At 43.0% G+C, this 27123-nt stretch overlaps 1 protein-coding gene across 5 annotated transcripts in view; it reads right to left on the bottom strand.

Annotated features, from left to right (window-relative positions):
* The window catches only part of LOC310872756 (uncharacterized protein), a 33143-nt gene extending 7599 nt beyond the window's left edge, over window positions 1-25544 (bottom strand). For 2 of the 5 annotated variants that reach the window (XM_083784817.1, XM_083784819.1), the window contains exons 1-6: window positions 25402-25525; window positions 23216-23309; window positions 19674-21043; window positions 19488-19578; window positions 14276-17830; window positions 14026-14151 (exon numbers count right to left, since the gene is read on the bottom strand). In XM_083784817.1, the coding sequence (XP_083640943.1) occupies window positions 14026-14151; window positions 14276-17830; window positions 19488-19578; window positions 19674-21028 (5127 nt within the window). In that variant the 5' untranslated portion in view covers window positions 21029-21043; window positions 23216-23309; window positions 25402-25525. Of the gene's footprint in view, window positions 1-14025; window positions 14152-14275; window positions 17831-19487; window positions 19579-19673; window positions 21044-23215; window positions 23310-25401 lie in introns of all 5 variants that reach the window. The other 3 variants (XM_083784820.1, XM_083784821.1, XM_083784818.1) reach the window with 3 other exon arrangements.
* Between the last annotated feature and the right edge of the window lie 1579 nt (window positions 25545-27123).

Below are 27123 nucleotides of genomic sequence, written 5' to 3'. Positions count from 1 at the left end.
TGGTGTTTCAAGCATTCCGTTATACTTTAGCTATTGAAAAATAACAGATCTACAAGCTCTTGTAGGTCTGCTATTTTTGAAAAATCGTAAAATGCGGCACAAATCTTTGAATAGGTATATATTCTTTCAGAGCGAAAGTTTTTTTTATTTCGACGTCAGGCCAAAATGGGTTAATGGCCCCTACACACTGCACGATATTTGCTCCGATCATCAGATGCACTTTGAGATCTCATGGGGGTATTTGGCCCCTCTGAGATGTACGTGTCGAAAATGAAACAAACTAGTAGCTACCATCTTATACAAAATATACAAAGTGCAGCTAAATGATGACTATACAGATACTATAGAATATAGATTATAGCAAATTATATACACACTGGCACATGTGACACACACACACACACACACACACACACACACACACACACACACACACTATCAGTCCATCTATCAGCATGGTCTGGACTGGGACACAGCACCCTGCAATTCGCAACAGGCCACCTGGAGATGTCAAGTCCAGCAAGTTTTAAAAAATCACACTTGTGTGAAGTGAGGGGCACTCTTATCATACATCACATTCCGTGCTCAGCCAGTCAAATCCTCACAAATGTCATTTCGGCCAATCACTTTTGGCGTCTTCACTTTTCTGACCTCACTTTTATCCTCAATACGTACTTTGCTCAGCCAATCAAATCATCGCTATGGGGTGATCAGCCAATCATCAGGCAATGTTTGTGTTCACAAAAAATCCTCAAAGCTGGGTATAGGAGGGGCTAACGCCCCTCAAAAACTACAGCACACCACATCCTCGTTGTTAAAGAGAAGCCCAACTGATTTTTTCTAGTACCCTCAATTGGGCAAGGAATAACTCCCAATACAAAAACCTATATCAGCGATATATTTGACAATAAAACACAATAGGACACGCTGGCAACAATTACATCGTTCAATCAACATGACTGAATCTGAAGATAAGGAACGTAGCTTGAGAAGTGGGAGGATAAGAAAAAAAACATGGGTTAGATAAATAACAATAACACACTGGTACTGCCAAATAGTACATGGCCCAGTGAATAATGGACTAGGGTTGGTTGATGGTTCCCAGCACCCCCAATGTTGGATAGCTGACAGAGCTGCTGATAGCACTACATTGTGTGGAAGCCGACTGGCCAGCAGTTGGTGTGTCGGATAATGAAAGGTAACGGGACAAGGAGAGGGACATGGAAGGGTGGGCGGATGAAGAGTGTGTTTGCAGTCTACTGAACCGTGCTTCTTTTAATGAGGCTGCTACAGAGGGCACACTGTCCCCAAAAACACACAACACACTGCTCCCGTTGCATGCATGCGCATGAACCGACGAACCTGGCCCATATAGGAAAGATTTTAATGTCTGAATACTCCTGCTCACAGGGCTATGTCACCTACTATGGCATTGCCAAAATACTGTACGGGTGCCAGGGTGAAGTGGTTAAAAGTTTGTACAGATGCACTTTTCATTTAGAATTTGTTATCTCAAAGTGTTCAGAGTTAAGTGGACTGATCAGTGATCCTAAATTAACAATCAAGTCCATATAAGCAAAACTTCTGTTTTGATTCATGACAGGTAAGCTAAGTGCAAAATCCTGAGCATTAAGATAAACAACGGACATGAAAGAGAATGTCATTCTGAGAACTTGAGACAAAGTCGTAGACAGAGAAACATAAGACGGGGACTGACCAAACCTAACAGAGAGACAGAGGACAAGATGTGGAGAACATGACAGACGGATCACAAGAGTGACCATGAGATGATCATGATGGAGGGCGATGATGATGGAGGGCAGGCGAGACAGACTGAGGGAGGGGGAGAGAACGATAAAGAGCAAGCGAGAGACAACTGTAGTACCGGATATCATTAATCAACTATGCCTTTCCTGAAAGGAACAAATAACAGCAAGGATAACAGTGAGAATGGCATTCAGCACTGCTCCCTCCATCTGAAAAACCACTTGAACTCAAGTACATCCTCTTTTCAAGGCTCTGCGGACCATCATGCTACCACTTAAGCCCTATACTGAAAATAGATTAACCATATATAGCAAAAAATAATATTTGGGACATTTTTTGCATTAAAAAAAAAAGGATACTTGTAAGCACCCAAAACAGCTAGCTCTTTTATGTTATGTATGTACTGTATGTGTTACTGTCATGTTTTTGTATGGTAATGTATTTTAAACCTATTCAGCTGTTAAATGTGAGAGGACCTCAATGGAAATAAGTCCCTGGACTTTAATGTGAAAATCCTCAAAATGCTGTAACCATGTGGTTTTTAATGCGTTTCAAATCAAATAAAACCTGTGTTCCAATTGACTCCTCACCTGTGAACAAAGTCCACGTTAGAAACAGCTGAAAATGAAGGTATTGACATGCTTGCCTGTGACTACAGGCTATCTGGTGGTCTCATGGATAAAAAAAAATGTGTGGGCCTTCCAGAGACCAGGGCTCAGTCAGAAAGAGCACGCCACTGCATTTAGCCTGCCCGACAGTATTGATGGGGAGAGCATTTACGCAGTGCTACGCTAGCTCGAACAGCAATCAAGAGATCAATGGAGCACAAACGTTTGAAATCCACAACAGTTCCTGATAGGTAGCCTTGCTGATCTTTTAATAATAATATAATGGATTTGGCCCTGAGGTGCTAAAATGCACCATGTTGAAAAGCTAAATGTACAACACTACGCAAGTAAAGTCTGAATAGGCATGTCTCATAAATCTCTTAACTGAATTCCTATATCAGCTATCCACTCTGTGTAAACCACACCCTCACTTCAGCAGCACAGAGGAATATGTCATGCGCAGGAACCTTTACATAGTACAATTTAAAAAAGACTTGCAGCAAAACAACACTTTGGTAGAGGTTTAGGTTGTGTAGTTACCTTACCATGATGTAACTTAAATATATAAAATATTATTGTCATTAACTTACATCGCACGGTAAAACAAACAAATTGCTTCACTTAAAAGTGTCAACTTCCTGTTAATGTTAGTAATTGAATTAAGAAGAGGACTGTATCCAGATCCAGATTCATAGCTTCAAATAAAATATTGCAATTGTTTGTATGATACATTTTCTGTCAACAGAGAAACTCTTGAAGATAACTCACCAATATTTGAGAGTTACATCATGGCAAGGTGACTACACAAATAGTGTTAAAATAGCCAAGTCTTAATTATCTAAATGACCAAACATTAGATAACATTATTTCTATACTTGCATTTATAAAAGAGCAGACAGGGTTTTATTTGGAGATTTGACCTAGTCGGCCACTAATGTCTATAGGCCAAGTCTTAAGAGAGCCACATATCATCCAACAATACCAGACATAAAAAATGGTTTAAGTGCTGAGGAGGTACAATTACTGTGCTGAAACACCTTTATTGACAGTGGCAGGGAGTTGGCCCCCATGCTATCAACAACACACACACATAATACGGATGATGAAAGAGGCCTATCTAGCTAACAAGGTCCAGTAACAGTGATTTAGAGCCATTGAGAGGCAGACTTTTCCCTTAATAACATTAGCAAAGGCCAGCTAGCCTCAGACGAGGACAGGAAGGGTGCGCCGGGGAAACGACAGAACAATGAGCGGATGAATGGAAGGATGAAGGAGAGAAAGGGCTGATCACCGAGGGGGATTGACTGACAATCTGACACATGTAGGAGGAAGTGTCTGGAACCAAAGCCTTGGAAAGTTCTGCACGATAACAGAGTAATCTCAGATCATGAAGCATTCATGGCCCACAGAAAGAGTTCAACTCTGTTTTTTTAAAACAAAATAACATCCTTTAAAATACAGTATTTGCTAAGCTGATGGCAGGTGAATGTTACATTATAATAAGCTCACATTTTTTTATTTCTGCATTCAAAGGCCGAAACTTGATCAATCTTGATATGATGACTTCAATGTTTGAATGACAGCAAATGGTGCCATTTTTGAAAATGCATTTTCCTCACCAACATGCTCATACAAGTTGCGTTTCTATCAAATTAGGTTATTTATTACATTTTCTTTTAAGATTTTGCGCATAAATTCCTGAATGGGAACAGTTGAAAAAAAATCTTCATATTTTGCAAAAACTGTTTTGTGCTTGAGGGGGTTGGTTTTGGGACTTTATCGAAAAACGCAAGGGATGGAAACACTTGCCGAATAGGTTCCGAGGCAGAAAGCATTGAACTTGCAGAACTATAGATTTTTATATTATAATTAGCCTAGTATTAGAACTAGGTAGGCCTAAAACAAGCAGGGTGGCTATCCTTTGCTTGCGCCCAGTCGTGTCAGGTCCACAAGTTATGCCCACATTTATTAAAAGTAGCAGTATAAGTATAAACTTGGATGCTCAGGTGGGCAAAACATGACAGAAGTACTGCACTACCTGCTGTGTGAATACCAAGTCTGACCCAATTTAAGCATGTCTGCAACTTAATGTTGCAGCCTGATTGAGCCTGCACAACTATAGTGTCATATTTTTTGTAAAGCCTAAAAGTAAAATTAATAAATAATACAAAATAATGTCTCACTTGACCACCTACTATTTCATCAACTATCGACCCAATAATTTAATTTTATTAGTGGATGGAATATAAATGTGCATAAATTCAGATTTCGTTTTTGAAACTTCACCAACAGTGAAATATTGAGTTCATTTCTGGGGGCTCTGTGAAAAGGGAAAGTGCACTGTAACAAACTAACAGATGGTCCTACCTGGAAGCAGAGCACAGCGTGAACAGCTACTCTACGTAGAATTAGTGTGTAAATGTCCAACAACCATCTCACTGAACTCATGTTCATATGAATTCCTTCATGTCACCGATATCCATTCCCAACTGACTGAATGTTCTGAGTACTAAGAGGAAAAACTAAATAAAATAGAAAGTGGCTGTAGGTTTCTCTATATGCCTCAGTATCTTGGATATTACAGTTAGAAATGGATGATATGGACAAAATCAAATATCACAATATTTTTGACCATATAACTATAGCGATATTGTGTAGATATAGTATTGCGATCATAATATACATTTCTTTTAATATTTCAACATTTTCTACAAGGGGCAATGTGTTATTGTAACCTTGTAGATCAGTTGTTTTCACCATTTTGGAAAATGTTGGTCAAAATAAAAGACATAAAACACTTATGCCATAGCACCAATATCCTAGAGATATTCAAAACACCTGCTCCCATGAGCACTAATCTCATATCAACAACTGGGCATTCCAGCGCCATGTCAGAGAGGCTTACAATAAGACTATTTTGAAAACGAGACATTGTTGTACTTTTCTTACATAAGAGGAACAAACAGACTTTAGCCTCAGACCTGCACAACGCTGCCTGGAATTAAAAGTAGAACAGAATGTTAGAATGTATAAAATCTGACTTAAGTAGTAAGAGCTAAGAAGACAACCGATCCCTGATGCGAGCCGTCAACCAGGATGTACAGTACATAGGGAGAGGGCTATACCACGGTGAGCCACATATAGTTAAGGAGTAGGATTTCAGAAAGTAGGATTACACAGCCTGACAACTGGAAATGATCTAGACCAGTGGTTCCCAAACACTGGGTCAGGACACATTTGTGGATTGCGGACACACTTTTATGGGTCAACAGTAAATAAATACCCCTTTTTCAGAAAGAAAAGAATATCTTATGATCAGTAATGGTCAAGAGGTGCACGCACATAATCCACAAATTTCAACGGGTGCAGGATCCAAAAAAGTAAGACGGCTAAAACGGTGTGCGGATCTCCTCTCTGAGATCATACTTGGATCATGAAATAGGCAATTTGCTCGTCCACATACGACGTAAATTCTCCATTCAATGGGAATTTAATGTTTGTGTAAGACGAGAATCTACACTATACCTGAATATAGGAGTGCCTTGCGCCCCTCAAAAAATATTTTTAAAAACAAATTAATAAAATCTATAGAATTTCACGAAGTGAAAATAGATCTACAAGTTCACAAGTGCTCTTGTTGCGAACGCAGTGAGCCACTTACTATGACAGCAGGGGCTGAGTGTCTGTGTGTGTGTGTGTGTCACGCTGTGTGGTGTCACGCTGTTACACCACCGGCCCGCCACCAGAGGGCGCAGCTGTGGCACGCACGCACGCACGCACACACACACACACACACACACACACAGGGCGCAGCTGTAGCACACACACACACAACCACACACACACGAGCTGCGTTCGCTTCACGCGTTTGCGCGTCTTACTTGTAGATCTGCTATAGCTAAACGTACAACTGATGATAATCCACCTAATAGTTACAAGCTCACAAATTGCAGCGCTAGGTTGCTAAAACAAATGTGGATAATGCATTGATAATGTCTTTGTCCTCCTCACCCTCCCACCGTTGTGGTTTCTAGATCAGTTGTTCCCAAACCTGGTAGTTGAAGTTTGCACACTAAAAAGGACAGCATTTTGAGTGAAATTTGTGTTCTTTCTTTCTCTTTTTTTTTTTACATTGTGTAATAAATGCGCAAAATCTCTGTACGTCTGTCGGTGTACACATCTGTAGTTCTCCAACTTCCAATCTGTGAACCCATCAGCAAAAAAGGGACAAAACAGCACAGCTCAAATCTGTTCTTGAGAGATTAACCAACTTCTAACTTGGCGCGCACCTCAGAGGAACAGAGGTAATGCGGTTTCCGGCGTCAGTCGGATAAGTGGTTGTCCAGAATCTAGCTTGGCTAATTTCGCTATTCATAGTACGACAAAGTCTAGGCCTTAAGGGGTTAACAATATATATAGAAACAGTGAAAACAGACACCCATTTCTACAGTTTCACATCTTACATGTCAAGGTCTCGCCCTCAGTGCAAGGGTGAAATATTCATGCCGACTGCTAGAGAAAAAGAATGTTAACAAACTACCGGTACAGTCAGAGCTTCAGTTAGTATGTCAAACAGCCTCATCACAATGTTCAACACAAAGAACAGGTAATCCGCAGCGCTCACTGTTTATTTGATTTATTGTGACAGTGGGAAACCTGAGAGGCACTCACAGGACAGAAGGTTCAATGTGAATGAAACATGGCGGCCCATGTTAACCTTAACCTTTAGCCAACTTCAGACTAAACAATCAGACTAAAGAAATCTGGACGTCTGGTCACCCAACCCCCACCCTTTGCACCATTTTTAGGTAAACTCTTAAAAAAACATTTCTAAACACAAGATTAACGTTTCCCTGCTTTTGACCTGCTTTTTGTGTTCCTGCTGCATTACTGCTCCTGCAGCATTACTGTGTCGCCTCGGGCAAGGCCACACAGCCACACAGTGACCTTAGAAACCTGTATTGCAGTAGCTTGGCTGAGCAAAGACAAGACTGACAGATCAGCCGTGAATGATAGCATGTGGGCGCTGAAAGGAGTGAGATGGATGGGACACAGCAGGGGGCAGGCAGCATACAACAACATATCAGTCTAAAAGAACCCAACAAGACACACACAGATGCACGCCCTTGACTAAGCTGTTGATGATGGACGGGTTCTTAATGAAGGGAAAAGGCGAGAATACAACTGCATGGTTGTGTACTCTTGTGTGTGTGTGTGCGTGCACGCGTGCACGCGTTGGAATGCATCAATGTCTAATACATGGAGATTGAGTATTGGCTTTGAATACTTCATCAAATGCAAACATACCATGAGTCACATAACATGTCATGATGAAATACAACATTATACAACCTGACTTTCTGCCCTTTCCTCACCAAGAAAAAGCGAAATGGCAAATGTATAATGGTAGAATACTTTTTGTGTAATGACCCTGAACAAACAAATGGTATAAGTAAAGTGGATACTGTTGAGTAATGGATAAAAATAAAATAAAAGTACGGGCCAATAGATTTAGATTAGTTCAAGGAATTGGGAAGAAAGCAAGATTGTAGCATGCGTGTGTAGTGCGCAGAATGCGACTTAGGAAAGCATCTTCTACATTGATTATTAAACTTGTTGTATGTAAAAAATAAAGAGTATTATCACAATGAAACAACCATACAAAGATTATCTCAGGTGTGTGTGTGTGTGTGTGTGTGTGTCTTACAGCTACAGGGGTGTTGGGTGCGGTGGTTCGCCTGCGTAGTGACAGACGCTGCTGGCTACGCAGCGAGAACCTCCTGAAGGACTCCCTGCTCCGTGAAGCAAGAGAACGCAGAGAGTTGGTCCTCTTGAATCCTCCGGCCCCGTCTTCTCCCCGGCCGCCCCGCTCTACTGCGCTGGACACGAGGCTGAGCGCCCCCTGCAGGGAGCGACGGACATTCCCCATCCACCCAGACACCTGCGAGTGGGCCACCGATAGCTTATCCCCCAGGTACTCCATTGCAGAACAGCAGCACTTAAGCCTTCTCTGTGACTATAGAGTCTTGCAAGTAAACCGGGTATGCTAATGATGAGCGATCCAAGGCACTCAGATCTCTGGAGAGGCCTTCAGAGGGGTCAATCCAACACTAGCATGCAGGGGTATTAGTGTACTTGTCCCTGTACCATGTGTGCCGGTATGTGTGCCACTACGCTGTGGGTCCACACACAAATGTCACAAAGATGAATTCCCGAAAGCGAAGGAAGTGATTGTGGTTCCTGTTGTGTGCTGCTAGGTCAATGCGGCTCAAGTAGCGTAGTGTGGTTATTGGTAGCAGGGCAACAACAACACGTCTCAGCCGGTCAGATGTGGTGATGGTGGGGGGGTGTCTGCAGCTTGTACGCGCAACACTGCAGCAAACAGGAACACCTGCCAGTCGTGTATTAGTATTAAAGGTCCTTTGCATTCATTCAGTTTAACTTCCAGATTTTCGGAATGGGCCTTTCTGCAGGCCAGTCTCAAATAAGCAGCAGGATTTCATTTTGGCTCCTCACCTTCAAGGCCCCAAGCTGTCAGGTCATAAGTGAACTGTGATGCTTACGGCTATTTTAACACACTAGGGGAATGAAATGCTTGCCATATGCTAAACCAACTGGGCCGTGGGCACGCAAGTGTTACGTAAGGGCGCTCTACCCTTTCAGTTTCAAGATTAATCTACGGGGCTGGATGTAAACTTCTGCAATGACTCCACAAAGGTATCTCAATCCATCTTCCTCTGGCATAACACTATAGTAGAAATAGGGACAGCAGTTTATAGATATAGAGATGTACAACAATATAACATCCTGACATAGCACTCACTTGGAACACAAGATTGCGGCATAAATTTACAGCACCCCCTTTCATCGCACAATTGCCAATGCTAATGATAACCACAAGAACACAGTCGGTAATGCTAGCTTGCCCCTTCGCCAACACGTCCCAGGTGTGAGCTCAACTGTCCTGTCCAACTCCCTCAAAACAAACTCATCTGTCTTCACACATGGCTACGCAAACCTGAGAGGTATGTTTCCAATGCTGGTGTCACTCTTGCTGAAAACACGACCACCAAGGAAACTAGAACGACAATGATTTCCAACGTAGACACATCTCTACGGTGCGTGACGGATGCAATGTTGCTCTTCTGGTCAATAACATGTGAGGAAGAAGAACGGACCGGGATATCAGGAAAACTGCTGTGGTCATTCGTATTCCCCCAAGTGAACGCAGAGCAGTGATGGCAGAGTCGACTGGAGCAGACAGGAAGGGCGAATGCAGAGATCAGTGAGAGAATGATAAAGACGGAGGAGGGGGATAGAATGTTTCCCCCATTGCCTTTCCTGCAGGTACGGGCAGGTAGAAGATAATGCGTCAGCCTCCTCGCACCGTGCCCTGTAGCACTACAGGACTCGCTGTCAAGGAGAAACTGGGTGGAGAGAGGGAGGGGAAAGTGGAGTCACACAGAGGGAGGGGGGGGGGGGGTGGTGTGGAAGGGGAGTAGGAGAGCAGGGAAGGGGCATGTGGATTCAGAGAGAAAGGGAGGGAGGACTAGTGAAAAGGAGGGGAGTGTGAATGGAGTGTGAATCAGAAACAGAAAGAAGCATGGAAGAGAGGAGAGCAGTGAGGGAATGGGAGGGATATGATCCAGTGCGCGGAGGGGTGAAATATGTTCTGCAGAGCTCGCTCGCTCCCATTTATGTTGCAGTATGACAATTATTAGTCATAAAAACAACCAGGCACAGAGGGGTGCAACGTGCCAAGAAATAGGACCAGATAACGTGCTAAGCAATATGTACAGATAACAAATGCTGATGCCGTCACAACATCGATGACGGAAAGAGAGACACAAAGAGAGAGGTGAGAGAAAGCGATGGGTGTCTAAAATAAATTGTGATGTGAACAGAATAAAAGAATGAGCCGGAACAACTTCATAGGGTCAACTTCCAATACAGATCATGAGATGAAATACATAAGAGACACAGAATGGGGGAAAAGAGACATAGAATGGGGGAAGAGAGAGAGAGAGAGAGAGAGAGCGAGAGCGAGAGCGAGAGAGAGAGAGAGATGTGTAATAGGAAAAAAAGACAGGTGTGGCTGCATGAGTGTACTGGGATCGTGTACTTGCCAACCAGTCTGTCAGCACAACGAGAGCACACACAGCTATAACAAGTAATCACAACACTTGGGAGAGTTTGCTTAAACAAATCTCCCACTCTGACTCATGCAAACAGGAGAGCAGGCCACAGAATCATGGGAGTTTTCGAAGGCCTGATTTATACTTCCTTGTATGACCATATCGCAGACCGAAAATACCTGATCTATAAGCTCATAACATATCGCTGATGTGATGCGCTGTGAGCCTAATAGATCTGCTATATAATACACTTCATATTTCTAGTGTGGGCTTGCCGAAAGATCACATTTTCAATTCATGAAAATTTGTTATATTTGTTGAATGAGACAGTCATACATGAGGCATAAAAACAAGGCCCAAAACTACTACAACACCAACAACTCTCACTTACCAAAGTCTTAGGACGACAACAATAGTAAACCCAGATGAATTTCAGAGGAAAAACCCCAAAACAAAACCCCATTCTCTCAGAGCAAACTGGGGCATTCAGTAGTGACATTGAGTGAAGTTACAGTGCCGTCCACATACACCACCTGGTGGCGGTCTGGATAGCATTTCTAGGAACTCTGCACTAAAAGCAACCAATCAATTCCCCCTTGTAAAAAAGGTTCTCATTTCCCAGCAGAGCTCTCAAACATCCAACACTTGTAAAATGGCTGCCTCCTCACCATTACTTGGACGCATATGGTAAAGCAAGCATTTTAACACAAATACACATATAGGAGAACAAAAGACAGATTTTATTTTTTGTTCTGTCTGCATTGGCTATAATTATTCATTTAAATAGACTATTAAGGAGCTATAATAATTTTCATAAGTTAATAAACTCATGTCACTCTGACATCATTCTGTGCTGAGAAATGACTCATGGCAACTGAAGATCACTTCCTCAATTCTGATGAAGTCACTCACACCAAGCTGCCCAATGAGCAACTAGCCGCAGCTATAAACCAAATACAGAATACAGGCTATAGATATAAACCTCTAATTGTAAAGTAATAACTCTCTAGATTAGATATTATTTAAGACCCATAGTACATAGTACCCAACAGATAACTGAATAAATGTTTTAACTCACCCATAGGCAGTGTGGTGTCAGACAACAACACAGCATATAGAACATGGCTCTCAGTTCAGTGCCTAGCTCAGCTCTGGGTACCTTACACAGCCCCACCAACCTCTGCCACTCTGTCTGTCTTGTTTCAATTATGTGATCATACTAGGATGATGTCATATAAAGCTCTGGAAAAGATTAAGAGACCACCATCTCTGCATGCATGGAAACCATTCCATTGCAGTCCGTTGATGTCCAACACAAAAACACTTAACTCGACTTAATGAGTGATTTAGGAGGTGATCACCTGCATTTCTTTTTTTATTGAGGAAAAGTGTAAAAACACTGCTCTGTCGTCGCCATCTTCTTGCAATAGGACTAGCTGGATGGCAAAATCAGCACCAGTAGTACATTACTACATTAGTAATAGTTAAAGAAACCACGGTTGTTCCACCGAATATTGATTCCTGAACTCTTCTTAAAACATAGGTATTGTGGTGTTTAAAAATGAATGTGAACTGGTCTACTTTGGATCAAGGTCTTTTTTATTATTATTGTTATTTTCTGCAAAAGTATTCATTTGAATTTACTTAAACAAAAGTATTCATTTTACTCAAGCACATACCAATAAATACTACACCAACGAGTACTGACAATTTTGCAACTGTCACTTAATATCTTTTACTTTTTCTGTGATTAGTGTGATTTTCAATACTAACATTATATACCTATGCATATAGTTGTAGATGATAAGCATTAGCCAACGGAAATGTTAAGCGTGAATGTCAGTCTACAGTATTGTGTCACTAAACTGAGCTCAAAATAGATTTCCAGAAATTGTAGGTTAACTGATAACTCCTACTGTTTCATTGAGAACAATGAGACAACTAACATTTCAGACAGACCACTAGATGGCAGTAGTGGCCATAAATATAAAGCTCCTTATGAAGCCCTTATGGCTTATGCAGTGGTTCCCAAACTTTTTAGCATAATGACCCACACTCCACACCCAAACTAGTGAAAATAGCCAATTCCTACATGAAATTACAATAAATAAAGAAATAATCACTGAATTTGTTTTTAATTCATGGAAAAAAATGCATTTTTCGTAATGTGTTGTGATGTGAAAATGTTTTTTAATAATAAACTACCTAGATAAAGTGCCCCTCGGGGCACAGGTCTCCACCAGGGCAGGTCAGGTTGTGGCCTCCTGGTGGCGCTATAATAGGCCAATGTGAAAAGGGTGGCATTTCTTCTTACGTCTTGGATGGCAATTGGATGATTTGTTCCAAAAATGTGTTTTTGTAGGAAAGTCTGTGAAACATTTCACGTACATTGCACGCTAAATGTAGGGAAATGTAGTAGGCTTTTTTCCCCTTTATTGATACACAGTAAATTGACAGGAAACAGGGAGAGAGACCGTCAGGCTGGATTACCAGCATAGGTGCCTGGACCACTAGGCCGGCCCAGGCCGATCTATACTTTCTAATGGGCATGGGCAATTACCTCCTCTGATCTATTACTATCATACCCAAAAACAATTAGTTACGAATGATTTGCTGTTCACCCTCAGTCAGTGACTGACTCAGAGACATACTATAACTGATACTGTAACCATGTTGTTTTTCTCTCTGTAGAAATGTAGAAATAGAGAAACATTAAAATAAGCGCACAAGGACGTATCAATGTCATTATAATGACAGCATTACTTGAGTCAAGATGTCAGGTAATATTAAGAGAGGAACACATAAGTGGACCAAGTGGTAATAAGTAAAAAGGTAAAATTATTTTCTCTGATGTGAAAAACTAACACCTAGACACGGATGTGAGATTAAATATCAAATGGTTTTCAGCACAGGCTCTTCTTCGGAGACAAGGATATCAAATGCACAAGCATTGCATGTCTGCATGGTCACAGAGAAGCCACAAACCATTTAAAAAAAAACGCTTCACTTCACAGCATTCCCAAGCCCATAGTGTGTCAGTAGGGTGCCGGCGTCAAGTCTGACAATGCAATTCATCAGCCATTTGACTAATACAATCCCAAATTGCAGGCCTGAGAAAATAGCTGGCATACAGTTCCCTGTACGTGTACACACGTGTAGGTGACCGTGTGAGGTTACTGAGAACGCTCTCCTTTGCTGTCAACTGTCATCAGCTAATGAACTACTTACAGCAGTCAACAAACTGCATTCCTGTTATGCTCGTCATCTCACACACAGACAAGGTTAAATGCGCAGCCAAGCAAGTTCACATACACACAAAACACACCTATACAATTATGTTGACAGGCCATCATGTGTGTCTCTTGCTAGTTGGCGCAGAGTCTTCTTGCTGGCTCTTTTTGACCGTGTGCATATTATGCATACAAAGCGCACATGTCAATTACACAACCACTTGGAACACACAGTCACATAAAAACTCAGCAGAAACAGGCTGCCTGAAGGACTGACTGACTCACCCAACTCTGCTGGTCCCTCTCTCTGTGGGCACTGCGACTCCTCATCCTGGAGAGGCTGCCCTCCACTACGCTGTCTGATGGCATTGAACGACGAGAGACACTGCGAGACCGCATCCTAGTCAGCTCCTGATGGGCATGCAGTGGATTCATTAGTCACATTCTGCAGTGCAATCAGTGGAAAAGAAATCCTACAATACATTTTGTAACTCCATACTCATTTTACTACACACACACACTCTCTCTCTCTCACCTGGGATCCTTGAGATCTCCTCTGGCCCCGGGCATTGCCGGTGCGACCCTGAAGCTCCGATTCCTTGGGGGCCCACATCAACTCCATAGGAGTGCTGTTGCCACATGGAGCTCTGCCTGGCGAGCCAGCTCTGCCGAGGTCTCTCCTGAGGCAAGCTGTTGCACGTGGTGGTTCATCAGCCATGGAAGAACATCGTTTTTCTGGGGTCTGGTGTCTCTCCTCGTGCTTGAGAAGGAGCTGATCCAGGCTGGGTTTGTTGGCAGGCTTCCTGGGCGGCTCGGGTGCAGCCGCGGGTCTGTCCACAGACATCTCATCAGGCTTCAGCTCCCAAGGGTCCTGGGAGGATGGTGTCCACGGCAAACTTGTCCTCGCCGCTAAAGTCTCTGGTGCGGCCTTGTTGCCCCTTTCAGGGGTGAGGGGCAGGGATTTAGCCCCAACACCTGCACCAACATCCTGAATACCAGCAACGGGGAACACTTCTTTACTGGGAGAGTGTCGAGTCTGGGACGTGAAAGAATCAATGTCAAGAATGACAGGTTTGTATGGTTCATCTGTCCTGGGAGAGGGCTGTTTCCAGCGGGAGGAGGGATCACCGCGTTGAGACGAGGCTTTGGAGTCCAGATCCAGTACTTTTGGTCTGAGAGGTGATGGGTCCACCCGCACTTGCTCCTCTCTTCTCTGCTTCTCTTTTTTGGCCACTTGTCTCATCTTCTCCGCCTCTTCCCTCTCCATCCTTTCTCTGAGTCTCTGCTTCTCAAGCTCTGCAAGCTGCATCCTCTCCCTCTCTGCCTGCTTTTGTTTTTCAAACTCCAGCAACTGTCTCATCTCCATCTCTTTGATCCTCTCCAACTCCTCCTTCCGCCGTCTTTCCTTTTCCAGTTCCAGCTGCCTTATCTTCTGGTTCTCCATCTCTCGCCTCTCGAAGTCCAGCTTCTTCTGCCTCTCCAAGTCCCTTTGCCTCTGTCTCTCCAGCTCTCTCTGCTGCTCCAATTCCTTCACTCGCTCCTGTTCTGCCTCCCTCAGTCGCCCCGCTTCCAGTTGCAGGGCCATCTGTCTCAGTTTGTCTGTCTCCTCCTTCTCCCTGAGTCTCTGCTTTTCCAACTCCTGCCGCTCCATCTCCATCTTCTGATGCTCAAACTCCTGGAGCCGTCTTTTCTCCATCTCCTTGATCATCTCCATCTCATCTAACCTCTGTCTCTCTCTTTGCATTTCCAACAGCTGTCTCTCCTTGTCCAGCTCTCGTTGTCTCTCCACCTCTCTCTTTCTGTCTTTATCCAGCACTCGTCGTCTCTCTTTCTCCAGCTCTCGCTGTCTTTCTTTCTCCATCTCCCGCTGTCTCTCTTTTTCCAGCTCTTGTTGTCTCTCTAGCTCTCGCTGTTTCTCTATCTCTATTTCTCGCTGTCTGTCCAGCTCTCTTCTCTCTCTCTCAGCCTCCCTCTGTCGCTCCCTTTCCAATTCCCGCTGCCTCTCTTTCTCAAGCCGCCTCTCTCTCTCTAGTTCTTTTTGCCTCTCTCTTTCGAGCTCTACCTGCTTCTGCCTCTCCTTCTCTAGTTGTCGTTGTCTCTCGCTCTCCTGCTCTCTCTGTCTCTCTCTTTCTATTTCCTGTTGTCTTCGATTCTCCATCTCCAACAGCTTCTGTCTTTCCAAATCCCGCTGTCTCTCTTTTTCTAGTTGCAGTTGTCTATCCTTCTCTAGTTGTCGTTGTCTCTCGCTCTCCTGCTCTCTCCGTCTCACGCTTTCTAGTTCCTGTTGTCTTTGATTCTCCATCTCCAACAGCTTCTGTCTTTCCAAATCCCGCTGTCTCTCTTTTTCTAGTTGCAGTTGTCTATCCTTCTCTAGTTGTCGTTGTCTCTTGCTCTCCTGCTCTCTCTGTCTCTCTAGTTCCTGTTGTCTTTGATTCTCCATCTCCAACAGCTTCTGTCTTTCCAAATCACGCTCTCTCTCTTTCTCTAGTTGCAGTTGTCTCTCCTTCTCTAGTTGTCGTTGTCTCTTGCTCTCCTGCTCTCTCTGTCTCTCTAGTTCCTGTTGTCTTCGATTCTCCATCTCCAACAGCTTCTGTCTTTCCAAATCCCGCTGTCTCTCTTTTTCTAGTTGCAGTTGTCTATCCTTCTCTAGTTGTCGTTGTCTCTCGCTCTCCTGCTCTCTCCGTCTCACGCTTTCTAGTTCCTGTTGTCTTTGATTCTCCATCTCCAACAGCTTCTGTCTTTCCAATTCCCACTGTCTCTCTTTCTCTAACTTCTGTGTTCTCTCCCTCTCCAGCTCTTGCTGTCTTTCTTTTTCTATCTCCAAATTCTTCCGTCTTTCCAGTTCCCTTTGCTTTTCCTTCTCATATTCCTTTTGTCTTTGTCTTTCAAATTCTCTCTGCCTTTCCCTCTCCTTCATTCGTGCAAATTCTAAATGTTTCTGTCTCTCAATGTCCACCTGTCTCTGTTTTTCCCTCTCCAGTTCTTTCTTCATATCTCTCTGCCTGCTAGTCTCAGTCCTTGTGTCTCTTTGTTTCTCTACATCCATCGCTTCCCCTGCAGTGTGCTTGTCCCGCATTGAGCCTCGCTCTGTTTCTGACACTTGGGTCCTCTCCATTGGCTCCTCAACTTGATATGGACTTTGAAGACTTTTTCCAAAAGCCTCATCTAGCGAAGGGTTCCTTCTCAACTGAACTATTTTCCCCTGAGAGCCCCATTGTCCTGCTCTGGCAGAGACGTCGTCAAAGGGCACTGGGGTGTTCCCTGCATCTGCAGGAGGAACTGGTTCTTGTATCTGGCCAGTCAAAGCAAAGTAGGTGGCCCTGGGTTTAGGTTGCTCATCTGCTTCCAACATTTTCAGTCGTTTAGGGGCCGCTGCAGCTTCCTCCCTCTCCGCATCCCTCTGTCTCTCTGCCTCCCTTTGCCTCTCCAAAACCAGCTGTCTCTCCATTTCCAATTCCCTTTGACTTCCTTTCTCCATATCTACCTCCTGCTCTGGGCCAGAAGCATCCCACTTTGGCAGAGCTCCAACCCTCAAGTATCGAGGTAGCTGAGCCAGACCAGTGTCTCCTTGAACCGGAGGAGTCCTGTCCACCGCTGGAGGTCTGTTCCCTTCTGAACGCCTAGAACGAAGAGTCATGGCCTTATCCTCTAAATGAGCCGAGGGGACACTCTCACTCACTGCCCTGCTCCCCTCCACAGCCTGCACAGTGTCAAAGGAATGCATAACACGCATGGGGCTTGAAGGAGAGACAGGCTCTCTATAGGTGGCAGTGACCAGGGTTCCATCATCCTCATTGTCTCTTTGTTTGATTGACAGACTCCTGAGTAGTGCATTTCCCTTGTCTTTAGGCAGGTCATCGGCCAACACCTGTACACTGTGCCTTTCCACAACGTTCTCAAAGACGGACGCTCGCACCGTTTGTACCTCACTGACAGCTTCACGTTCCTTGGACACACTTCCCATGGGCTGTCCCTCCTCAGATCTCCCAGCCACAGGAGAAGGGGATTCAACTGTGAGCTGCACTTGTGCTCTTATGTTGTCCTCCGTCATCTCCGTTTGGTCACTGGAGCTGGCAGCTGATGCTTCAACCTAAGAAAATGCAGAGATACAGAGCTTGTTTTTCTTTAGCTACAATAATGTCATGTTTTTTCTCCTTCTAACTTTAAGAAAAGCCTTCAAAATGTTAGATAACTTCAGTATCTAAAAACTGCCCACATCTTATTTCCCTTTGGGATTAGATGTACACTTGGTGGTTTGATTGTTATACCAATTGAAAAGGATATGAAACATAAGAAGCATGACAATCTATGACAACATTTCACAAGACTGATTACCAACACATGGTATTGTGTTCGCAAAGACTTATTTAATATTAACCGTTATGTCCTTGTACCTTCTGGCTCTCAAAAGTGTATTCATAACTTAACTCATAAACCAACTAAATAGAAAAAGCGGTACTCCAAAATAAAAGATGCAAGACTGGCTCAGATGCAATTTCTCATGTCTATTTGCGAACGCAAAAAACATATAAACATGAGAAATTCCATCTGAATTGCATCTTTTATTTTGGTGTGCCGCTTTTTCCATTTAGTTGGTTTAGGAGTCAAGTTATTTTCAAAGCTGAGCATCTACTGCCTTAACTAAGGGCAGTTTCCAGAGGAAGCACACCCGTTTCTCTTTCTTTATGTGTATTCATAACGGTTTAAAATTTTACTACAGCGAAGATCATGTCAAATTCATGTATGGTTTTAATTTCTTTAAAAAAACACTATCTAATAGTCTTCATATTTAGTATGGCAAACAGGAAAGACGAAAACACAAAGGAAACAACTGACAACTTCAGTGTAGAAACAATATCCCACTCCTCATTGTTGGCCCCATAACAGTGGGTGTGGTGCTGGAGCTGGTAATCAAAGCCTCACCATGTTGACCTTTTCTCAGTGATCTCTCCAGAGCATGTTTCATAACCCAACACAGCCATCAGGGATGACAAATGTGCCTGCTGTCTTAGGTTTCACAGCTTTGTACCTCTACACTCTACAGCACCAATCTTCTTTTCACAGCAATGGCCCATTTCCCCCGAGAACTTCCCCTCATGGAAAAATGAAGTCAGACATTGATCCATTACAAGTGTTGTGATCCAACAATTCTTTCAAGTTATACGTCACTGACCATTCACTACATGAGCTTATATTACATGACATACTGTAGTTTCATTTTATTTCATAACAAAGTGCCGGCAGGACACAGCAAGACAAGACAAACGATATCAAAACAAAACCATGTCCTTGTCAGTCATATTTGAATTCATATTTGACTACATGGATAAATCAAACCATTTCTCAACTTGGTACGTCCCATTTCCCTTTAAGGATCCTGTGAACATACTATCTATCGTCACGGTCAGGTGGAAACCTATCTCTAAAACCATTCCTTTTTTGTGGGCTTGTAGATCTGTTATCTTCAACTCTTGTATGATGAAGTGGGGCATTAATTTACAAAAACAAAATTATGGACTGGAGATATGGTTTCTGCCCGACAGCAACGATATCTTAATTTTTTGTGTTTATGTAGGCTGTAAAAGACCAGAAACCACAATAAGATGCAGCTCATTCCCAAATATTAAGTGTAAAAGCATTCTACCTCACTGACTCTCAGCGAGGTGTTCATTTGCCTGCTGCACTCGAGTTTGCAACCAAACAAGCAAATCTCCTACATCTGAAAGGAGAACTATTTCCTGTCTTACCCTGCTCTGAGGATCACTGGCACTGTCATGGTGGTCTGTCGCCTCACTGAGCAAGGGACTGCCAAGGTCTGTGGACCCATCAGGGGTAAACCTGAAGAAGACAAAACATGACATCAAATTAACTCCTGGACAACAAAGGATGACAAAAATATGAGATTAAAGCAGACTAAAAAGTTGCTTTTTTACCTTTTGGTTAGGTCAAGGGGCAATGGGCGGGGCCTTGGTGTCGGTTTCACAACAGGGTTCTGAGTTGGTGGTATATCCACTGTCAGCTGCCTGATTCGCTGCTTGACACCTTCCAGGGGTAATTCAGCCTCAGAGATTGGCTGCACCGGAGAGCGGGGTTCTGGCCCTTGGCCTGTGACACCCACCACAGGAGAGGAGGAATCGAGGAGGAGGCTTATTCGTCTCTTGATGCTACTGCCTCCGCACTTTTCCTCAACTTTCTCTGTCCCTTCTTTTCCCCTCTCATTCCCTGGCTCCGATACGGCAGGTTTGGCTCCCCCGCCATCTGAACCTTGAGGTATGGGCAGCGTCATCTGAGGGTCTTTCTCCCTTTCTCTCCTCCGTAGTGGTGCCCCTTCTTCTGGAGTGTTCTCCTTGCTGTCCGCGTTGAGGGGTTTGCGATGCAGCGAAAGACCGATAGACTCAAACTTGGAAGTGAGGTCAGCGGATAGGGGCCGCCTTCCAGCCCAGGGAGGTGCGGGTGCAGACGATTCAGTCTGTGTCGGGGAGGGGAGGAAAATGGCTGAAACCGGCCTCGGCCTGGAGCCCTTCGACTGGGGCCGGAGGGCAACAGTTGATGTCACTTTTTTCTCTTCCTCCTTCATCACCTCCTCCGCTTGCCCTATCTGACTCAGGAAGCCCATGGACTTAGCTCTGGTCATGGAAGATCCTCCTAGCCTGCTACCAGACCCCAGACCCTTCTCTGCCTCTTTTTTAGTGCTTCCAGACCACTCTGCTGCAGGGCTCCTCAAATAGGAGTTATAGGACACTCCCACAGCGATGGGTTTCTGTCGCTCAGCTGGCTTAGGAGGAGTGGGTTTGCTGGAGTCCCAGATGGGGAGAGGGGGCGCGGGTTTAAACGGCTGTGCCACAGGTTTGGTCGTTTGCCCAGTGTTCAGCTTAGGGGAAGGTTTAAAGGAGGTAGGAGCAGGATGACTGGGGTTGGTCAACACTGGCCTGGGTTTACTGGTGACACCTACATCTGGTTGCTGAGGTTTTGGAGTGCTCGGAGGGTCAGGTTTGTAACTCAGGGGTCGGGTAGACTCTGGCCGCGGCTTGGGATGAGGCTTAGGGGCGAGTATGGGTCGAATGGTGGGGTTTTTCTCCACGGAAAAAGGCTTGGGAGTGAGCCGTGGCTTGGGGCTAGGGGCAGATTTACTGGGCTCAGGAGTGATGATGAGGGATCCATGGATGCTGGAAGGGCCCTCTGTGAGGCTCTTGTTGCTGGAGTCAGTCAATGGACTGAGGTGCAGGCGCCCTCCCACGCCTGTCCTTCCCACCACCTCCCCAGTCTGCACCTCCACCTGAGCAGCCATGCTCTTCAATAGCACCTACAGAGAGGAGGAGATAGATCTTTAATGTAATAAAAAATAAAGAAAGTATAATAATAAATAATAAATGTTGGATTATCTAAATAGTTTGAGTTAACGTGTGTGTGTGTGTGTGCGTGTGTGCGCGACTGTGCGTGTCTGTATTTACTGTACTGTGTAACAATATAGCCTATATAAAAACAGAAATGGTTCTAAATAGCACTAAAAATGGTTCTTTGGCTTCCAATCATAGGGAAACCTTTTGGTCTTAAGGTGATATATAGCACCTTTGTGACTTTGTAAAATGGTTTTATATAGAACCATTAAAAGGGTCGGGATCCAACTCGGAAATTACGTAAAAGACAGCTTCTTCTGTCCGCGGCTGTCCGCTAAGGTGTGCCCAGGGGGAGACAAGAGACATAGCTGGTAGTTGGAGTGATTAGGCACTGCTCAAAAACAAGAATACATTCATATATATAATTCTGATACAAATACATATCATGCAACCTCATGATTTTGACTTTGTGTTGAGGTTGAACAGAGTAATTGTAATCTGTCTGTCTGTCTACTACACAATATATTTATGAATTTAACTGAAAAAAAGTTTAAACTCAAAATCAGAGCTAGTGTTGAGTAAAAACAAACAAAAAAAAGATTTAAATTAGCCTACATTTTGGTATCTGTCTTATAGCAATAGCCTATAAAGTTTATAATAAGGTTGACAATTGAGTCATTATGCAGCTTACTATTCAAAGTTTCGGCACACACACACACACACACACACACACACACACACACACACACGAAACACTGAAGCTATAGAAGCTCACTGCTTTTTTCATTATTAAATAGAAAGTATGTTGTTAGTTTGGGCCCTGGGGAGACACCAAAAGTGTAACTTTTGGGTTTGGGGAAAAACTGCTATATAGCCTCAATCATCTGAAAGAACAATCTGAAAAATAAGTAAAAATGCTTTGTGTGCAGGTTAAACAGGCAAGCTGTAACCATGGTAACAGTAGTTTACGTGTCAGGGTAACAAAGCGCTTGATAAACACTGCGAGTTCAGACAAATATTTATAAATGATAAATCAGGTTAAAGTCGGACTCGGCTACTACGCTCTCAGGACGGATTCAGTTCAGTCCAGAGCCGGGCTCTAAAGCTGATCTACCACCTTCAGCAATATCTCATGGCATTCCCTCATGGATTTAGGTGCTTTTATAACTGAGTAGCAGCACCATTTAATTGGTATAAAAAACACACACATGCAGTTTTAATAATATTAATAAAAGTAATATTTTTGTTCTATAGTTCTTCGGCCGTTCGTGGGGAAAAACATTCAGTGATCGGGAATCTGGATTAGACCCAAAAAAGCTTAAAATAGGCTCTCAGCCATTGTATTGTAGGATGGGAATAATCAAGACTAATGACGCAGCTTTACAGGACTCCCTTTATCTCTAGCCAGTATTCTGGACTTTGTCTTGGGAGTGCCTGAAATAGCCGAGTAAGGGTATGTTTTCTACACAGGGATACTGATGATTTTGACAGGATAAAAACAACACTGCTGATAGCTGACTGAACAGGCAGACGGTGATCAAGGGAGTGATCACGATTATGAAATTTGGAGGTGGATCCTGTGAGCAGGAGGGGCAAGTGCGCTGTACACAGTGTACAGTGTAGAACTGCTTTCTTTTCCTTGTAATAATAACTTGCAGGTCAGGCTTAGGCAGTGAAATGGAGATTCTACTGACAGCTCATACCAGTCACTGCCATAAGATATTTAGATCCTCCCATTATGGAGGATGCTCATAATATGATATTAACACACTAGTTACTTCCCTTGGAGCGTTAAGGAAGTAGAGTGAAGAATATCAGATAACATGTAACATTAAGAACTGTGTGCTCTGCAGTGCTCTTGGGACCTACAGTCTATCAGTTGTTCTGTGCCTGAAAGAGCTGAAACAACATCAACCACCCAAGTACTTCTCCGTCAGCCCTTTGAGAGCCTCCCCTCTCTCAGCTCTCAATAATGCTTTCCACATGTTCCAGTCTTGCAATACTCTGTAACACAGCTGCCTTTAGTACGCCACAGAGATATATGGCCAGAGCTGCATGTTGATGCGATATTCGCCTTGGCATGATTTAGGCTGCCTGGCCTGCCTTAAACTGCCATAGAGTATCCCACCATAACTTACCTGACTGGTTGTCGACCGTCTGCAGTGGAGCCTTGGTTTCTGTGGTACCCGCACAGTGATGTCATATCACGCTGGAAGAAGTGGCTGGAGAACACTGAGGGTGAAGGAGAAACTTTGTGTCAACAATACAAAGCTTTCAGAGTGTAGCCCTTAAGGCTGTAGTACACAAATCACAGCAGTAGAGTTTAGCTTAGCATGAGTTGGCCAATTCTCCTGCAGCACATTATTTTCACAGACTTCCCACACACATGATTCTTACAATGACACAGACTAACACAAACATAGGCACACCCACGCATTCATGTCGATCGACGATGGACATGTGCAGACAAAAAAAGGAATGACAAACAAAATCCATAGAGAAAGTTAGTAAATGAATGTCTCTCAATGTTTACATTTCTCCTGCCCTCATATTTGCACTATGCTCATTGCTCATGCACGTCTTTCACCACTATCTATTTAACATACGTCTATGTAGTCAATCAATGTATGAATATTTAACCATATACCATGACGTTGTGCATTGTATTGCCTGTTTATGTATGCATTTGTATTCTACAATTCATATTGTGCTGCTTTTTGTATGCACAGAAATAACTTTCCAAATCCCTAGCAAATACATTTGGATCTTTTGATCCAATTGGACCTCTAGGTACGGGTTACACTAAAGGAAATTATGAACAATTTTATATTGAAGGCAGGGACTGAGTGTACTTGGCTAACTGTGTTTGAAAACTTGAGTCTGTACATGTTGACAGGAAACGCCTTTGCTAAGCTGGAATGCTAAACATTCAGTGTGATGGTTGTGTCCAGCACGGCAGGGATTGGGAAAGAGTGTACTAGGGCTGACTTGTATAGCTGGGTCTATTGAGTGACTATAAGTGTAGGCTATATGAAATAGAGTGACACTTAACAAGTGTACTATATTATCATTATTATTATAAATTAAACAAGCAGTATATACATTAGCAAGACAGTATGTCTATTTAAGGAACCTACAAATAAACATGTTCAGCTTGACCCTAACCCCACTGGTAAATGCTGAATAGTGAATATATATTTAGTCTAGACAGGTCTTTCTGTAAAGCCACTTTGGGTACCTAGAAAAGCGCTATATAAATCGTATATATTATTATTATTATAGGCCTATATTAGACTGACATTTGAGAGGGCTGATTAAACATCATACTTTACCGTATATTCTATGCATCCAAAAGTCTAAATTACAAGATAATAATAATAATAATAATAATACATACAGTACATATAATTTATACAGTGCTTTTCTGAGTAGGCCTACTCAATTTTGCTTTACAAAACAGAAAACTAAATAAAAACAAAAAAGCCTACAGCTAAAAACTGTATACAATGAACCTTGTTTCCTGTGCTTTGAGAGTGTTTGTATCAAAGGGATGTCAAGTCAATGACCTTGTTAAGCCAGTTTTGCAGAGGAAACTTCCCAACAACATCAAAGGGCAACAGCGAACAGCCTCAACAGTGGATGCAATAACAATAATAAAATATAAAGGGATGTTGAAAATAGCTAGTTCTCCAACACTTGTGGATTACTTCAAAGTTCAAACAAATCTCCAACAGAACACCTCAGGCTTGAACTTGATGTGGCTGACTGTACAGTAAATCAAGATAAACCTGTCAGTAACTGCGTATTGGCCGCGATTCCTCGTAAATCCAATAATGTACTGTACTTCTGCATTCAAGGGTCCTAAAACGGTTCGGACTAATCCTTGACACAGTAAATTAACTTGTACTGAATGCAAAGCAGCGGGCAAAATACGTTACACACGCATTAGTTTATTTCCCACTTTGCTGACTGAAGAGATACCAATAGAAATAAGGTTTTGAAACAGTCTGATAAGATTGTGAACGCACAACTTTTCAACAAGTGTTTACTCCTGTCCTCGCATCGCTGGGAGGACGTTTTAGCCTGTCCTTAGTTTTAATATTCATAAACACGCACAAGTTGGCACGTCAACCGTAACTATAGAAGGCTATAGAGATCCAATTAACCGGTTTATATTCCAAATCCCTGGGAGAAAACCATGAAAGCATCAGTCTGTTGCGGGCTATAGCTAGCGTCAGCCATCGAACCAAGACGCTGAATACGCAAAATGGAACCATCGACCAGTCCAAGTCCAGCCTTCTGCGCTTGTTAATTTAGAGACAACTTACCAAAATTTGACAGAGACAGTTTTTGTCTTCCCCCCCCACGAAGTAGCTCCTAACAGACGGTATTTCTGTACGCTGCTAAAGTTGTTGTGACCCTCCACTGTGGCCAGAACACTGGCTAACTTAGCTAGTTTGGTTAGCCAGAGCCAACTGAGTATCTATCCCGTGTGTCTCAGGTTGCAATAAACGTCCCCTCATGTTAAAACATAACACGCTCGTCAAGTCGTACCAACATAAACATGAGACTTCCCAGTTGCCTGACTTCAAAATAAGATATTTGAAAAGGGTCGAAGAAATTTGGTGGTAGACCGCCTACTCTACTGTATGTATCTCTTGCTGTCCGAAAGAAACCAGAAAACCACCTTAACTCAATTTTCTATTTTATTTTATTTGTGTGTGTCAGTGTGTCACAAATCAATGCTATTGGACACCGTTTACTGTATGTTGGTTAAATAAATATTTAACCATTGGAAAGTATTAAAAATGCTTCTTGAAAACCTCCTAACCTAACTCCATTGAATCCTCAAACTATCTGCCACTATCTTTTTTCATAAATCAGTTTTTTGATTGATTGATTGATTGATATATTAACAGTTTGCATTACAGTACATTTCAAGTACAAATACAAAAACTGTTAACTGTGAGTGGACGACACCATAAAGCATTACACTTGTTTACAATAGGGCCCACCATTTTCAATTCATCAAAACGTTTAGAGGCGTACGAAAAGGGGAAAAAACATAGGCTATACAGTAGAGTAGGCTATACAGTGAGGGGAAAAGGGGTGGGTGGGGGATTCAGATTTTACGGGGGCCCGTTTCGAATTGCAGCCATCCGTAGGTGCCAATTGAGAGCAGTTTTGAAGGAGTCAAGGGATTCGCATGTCTTAATGACTGTTCCACATTTTGGTGGCATAGAAGCGAAATTAATTTAGTCCGTTGTTTGTGCCGAATCTGGTTTGAACAACGAATAATATTGAACAGTGAACACCCTTACCTGTGTGTTGGTTAAAAAAATATTGAACCAATGAAAAGTATTAAAAAGCGCTTTGACAAAAACCTCCTAACAGCCTAACTCCATTTGAGCTGGATGTTTTTTTTTTTTTTTTTCATTTCCTGAACTATGAACATTCAAGTCCAGACAGCAGAGAATGAATGATATACAGTCAAGTATACATATTAGGCCTACCTGTAGTTCCTGTCCTGTTAAGATAAAAAATGGGTTCCTTTGTTTATTTTAAACTGATATCCTTTTTGTTTACCGTCTGTATTTGTTTACATTCCTCATTCATTCCCATATTAATTAAAAACGAACTTGAGTCAAATTAATGTTACTCTTATCTTGAAGTACACTAACCGGAAGTCTAATGTTCACAAGTACGGCTTGATGAGCGTGTGAAGTTTATTGAAGCCGAGTAGTCGACTCGACAGACTGGTCAGGTTGCAGCAGTGGGTTGCAGTCGTTGGCAGGGCTGGCTAGACTATCCTGCTGCGCTGCCACTGTGCCACTGATGAGGGAAACGGGCTAACGTGATTGATTGTTGAATACCCCACTTGATTAGAAAGTTTGGGAAATCGTTTGGCAGTAATACAAAAGCTATGCTTAAAGTATAACACAAAAAGCCCCGGGGGCTTGTTTCCATTGTGGTCCTTTGTACTGAATAATTCATTATGACATACTTTAGATTAGGCTACCCATCCATCAGCAACAACACTAAAAAT

The sequence above is a fragment of the Protomyctophum parallelum genome (assembly GCF_964188405.1).
Source record: "Protomyctophum parallelum genome assembly, chromosome: 15".
NCBI classification, from domain to species: domain Eukaryota; kingdom Metazoa; phylum Chordata; class Actinopteri; order Myctophiformes; family Myctophidae; genus Protomyctophum; species Protomyctophum parallelum.
Note: the sequence above shows the minus strand (reverse complement) of the source record. Positions and strands in the feature narration are given on the sequence as shown.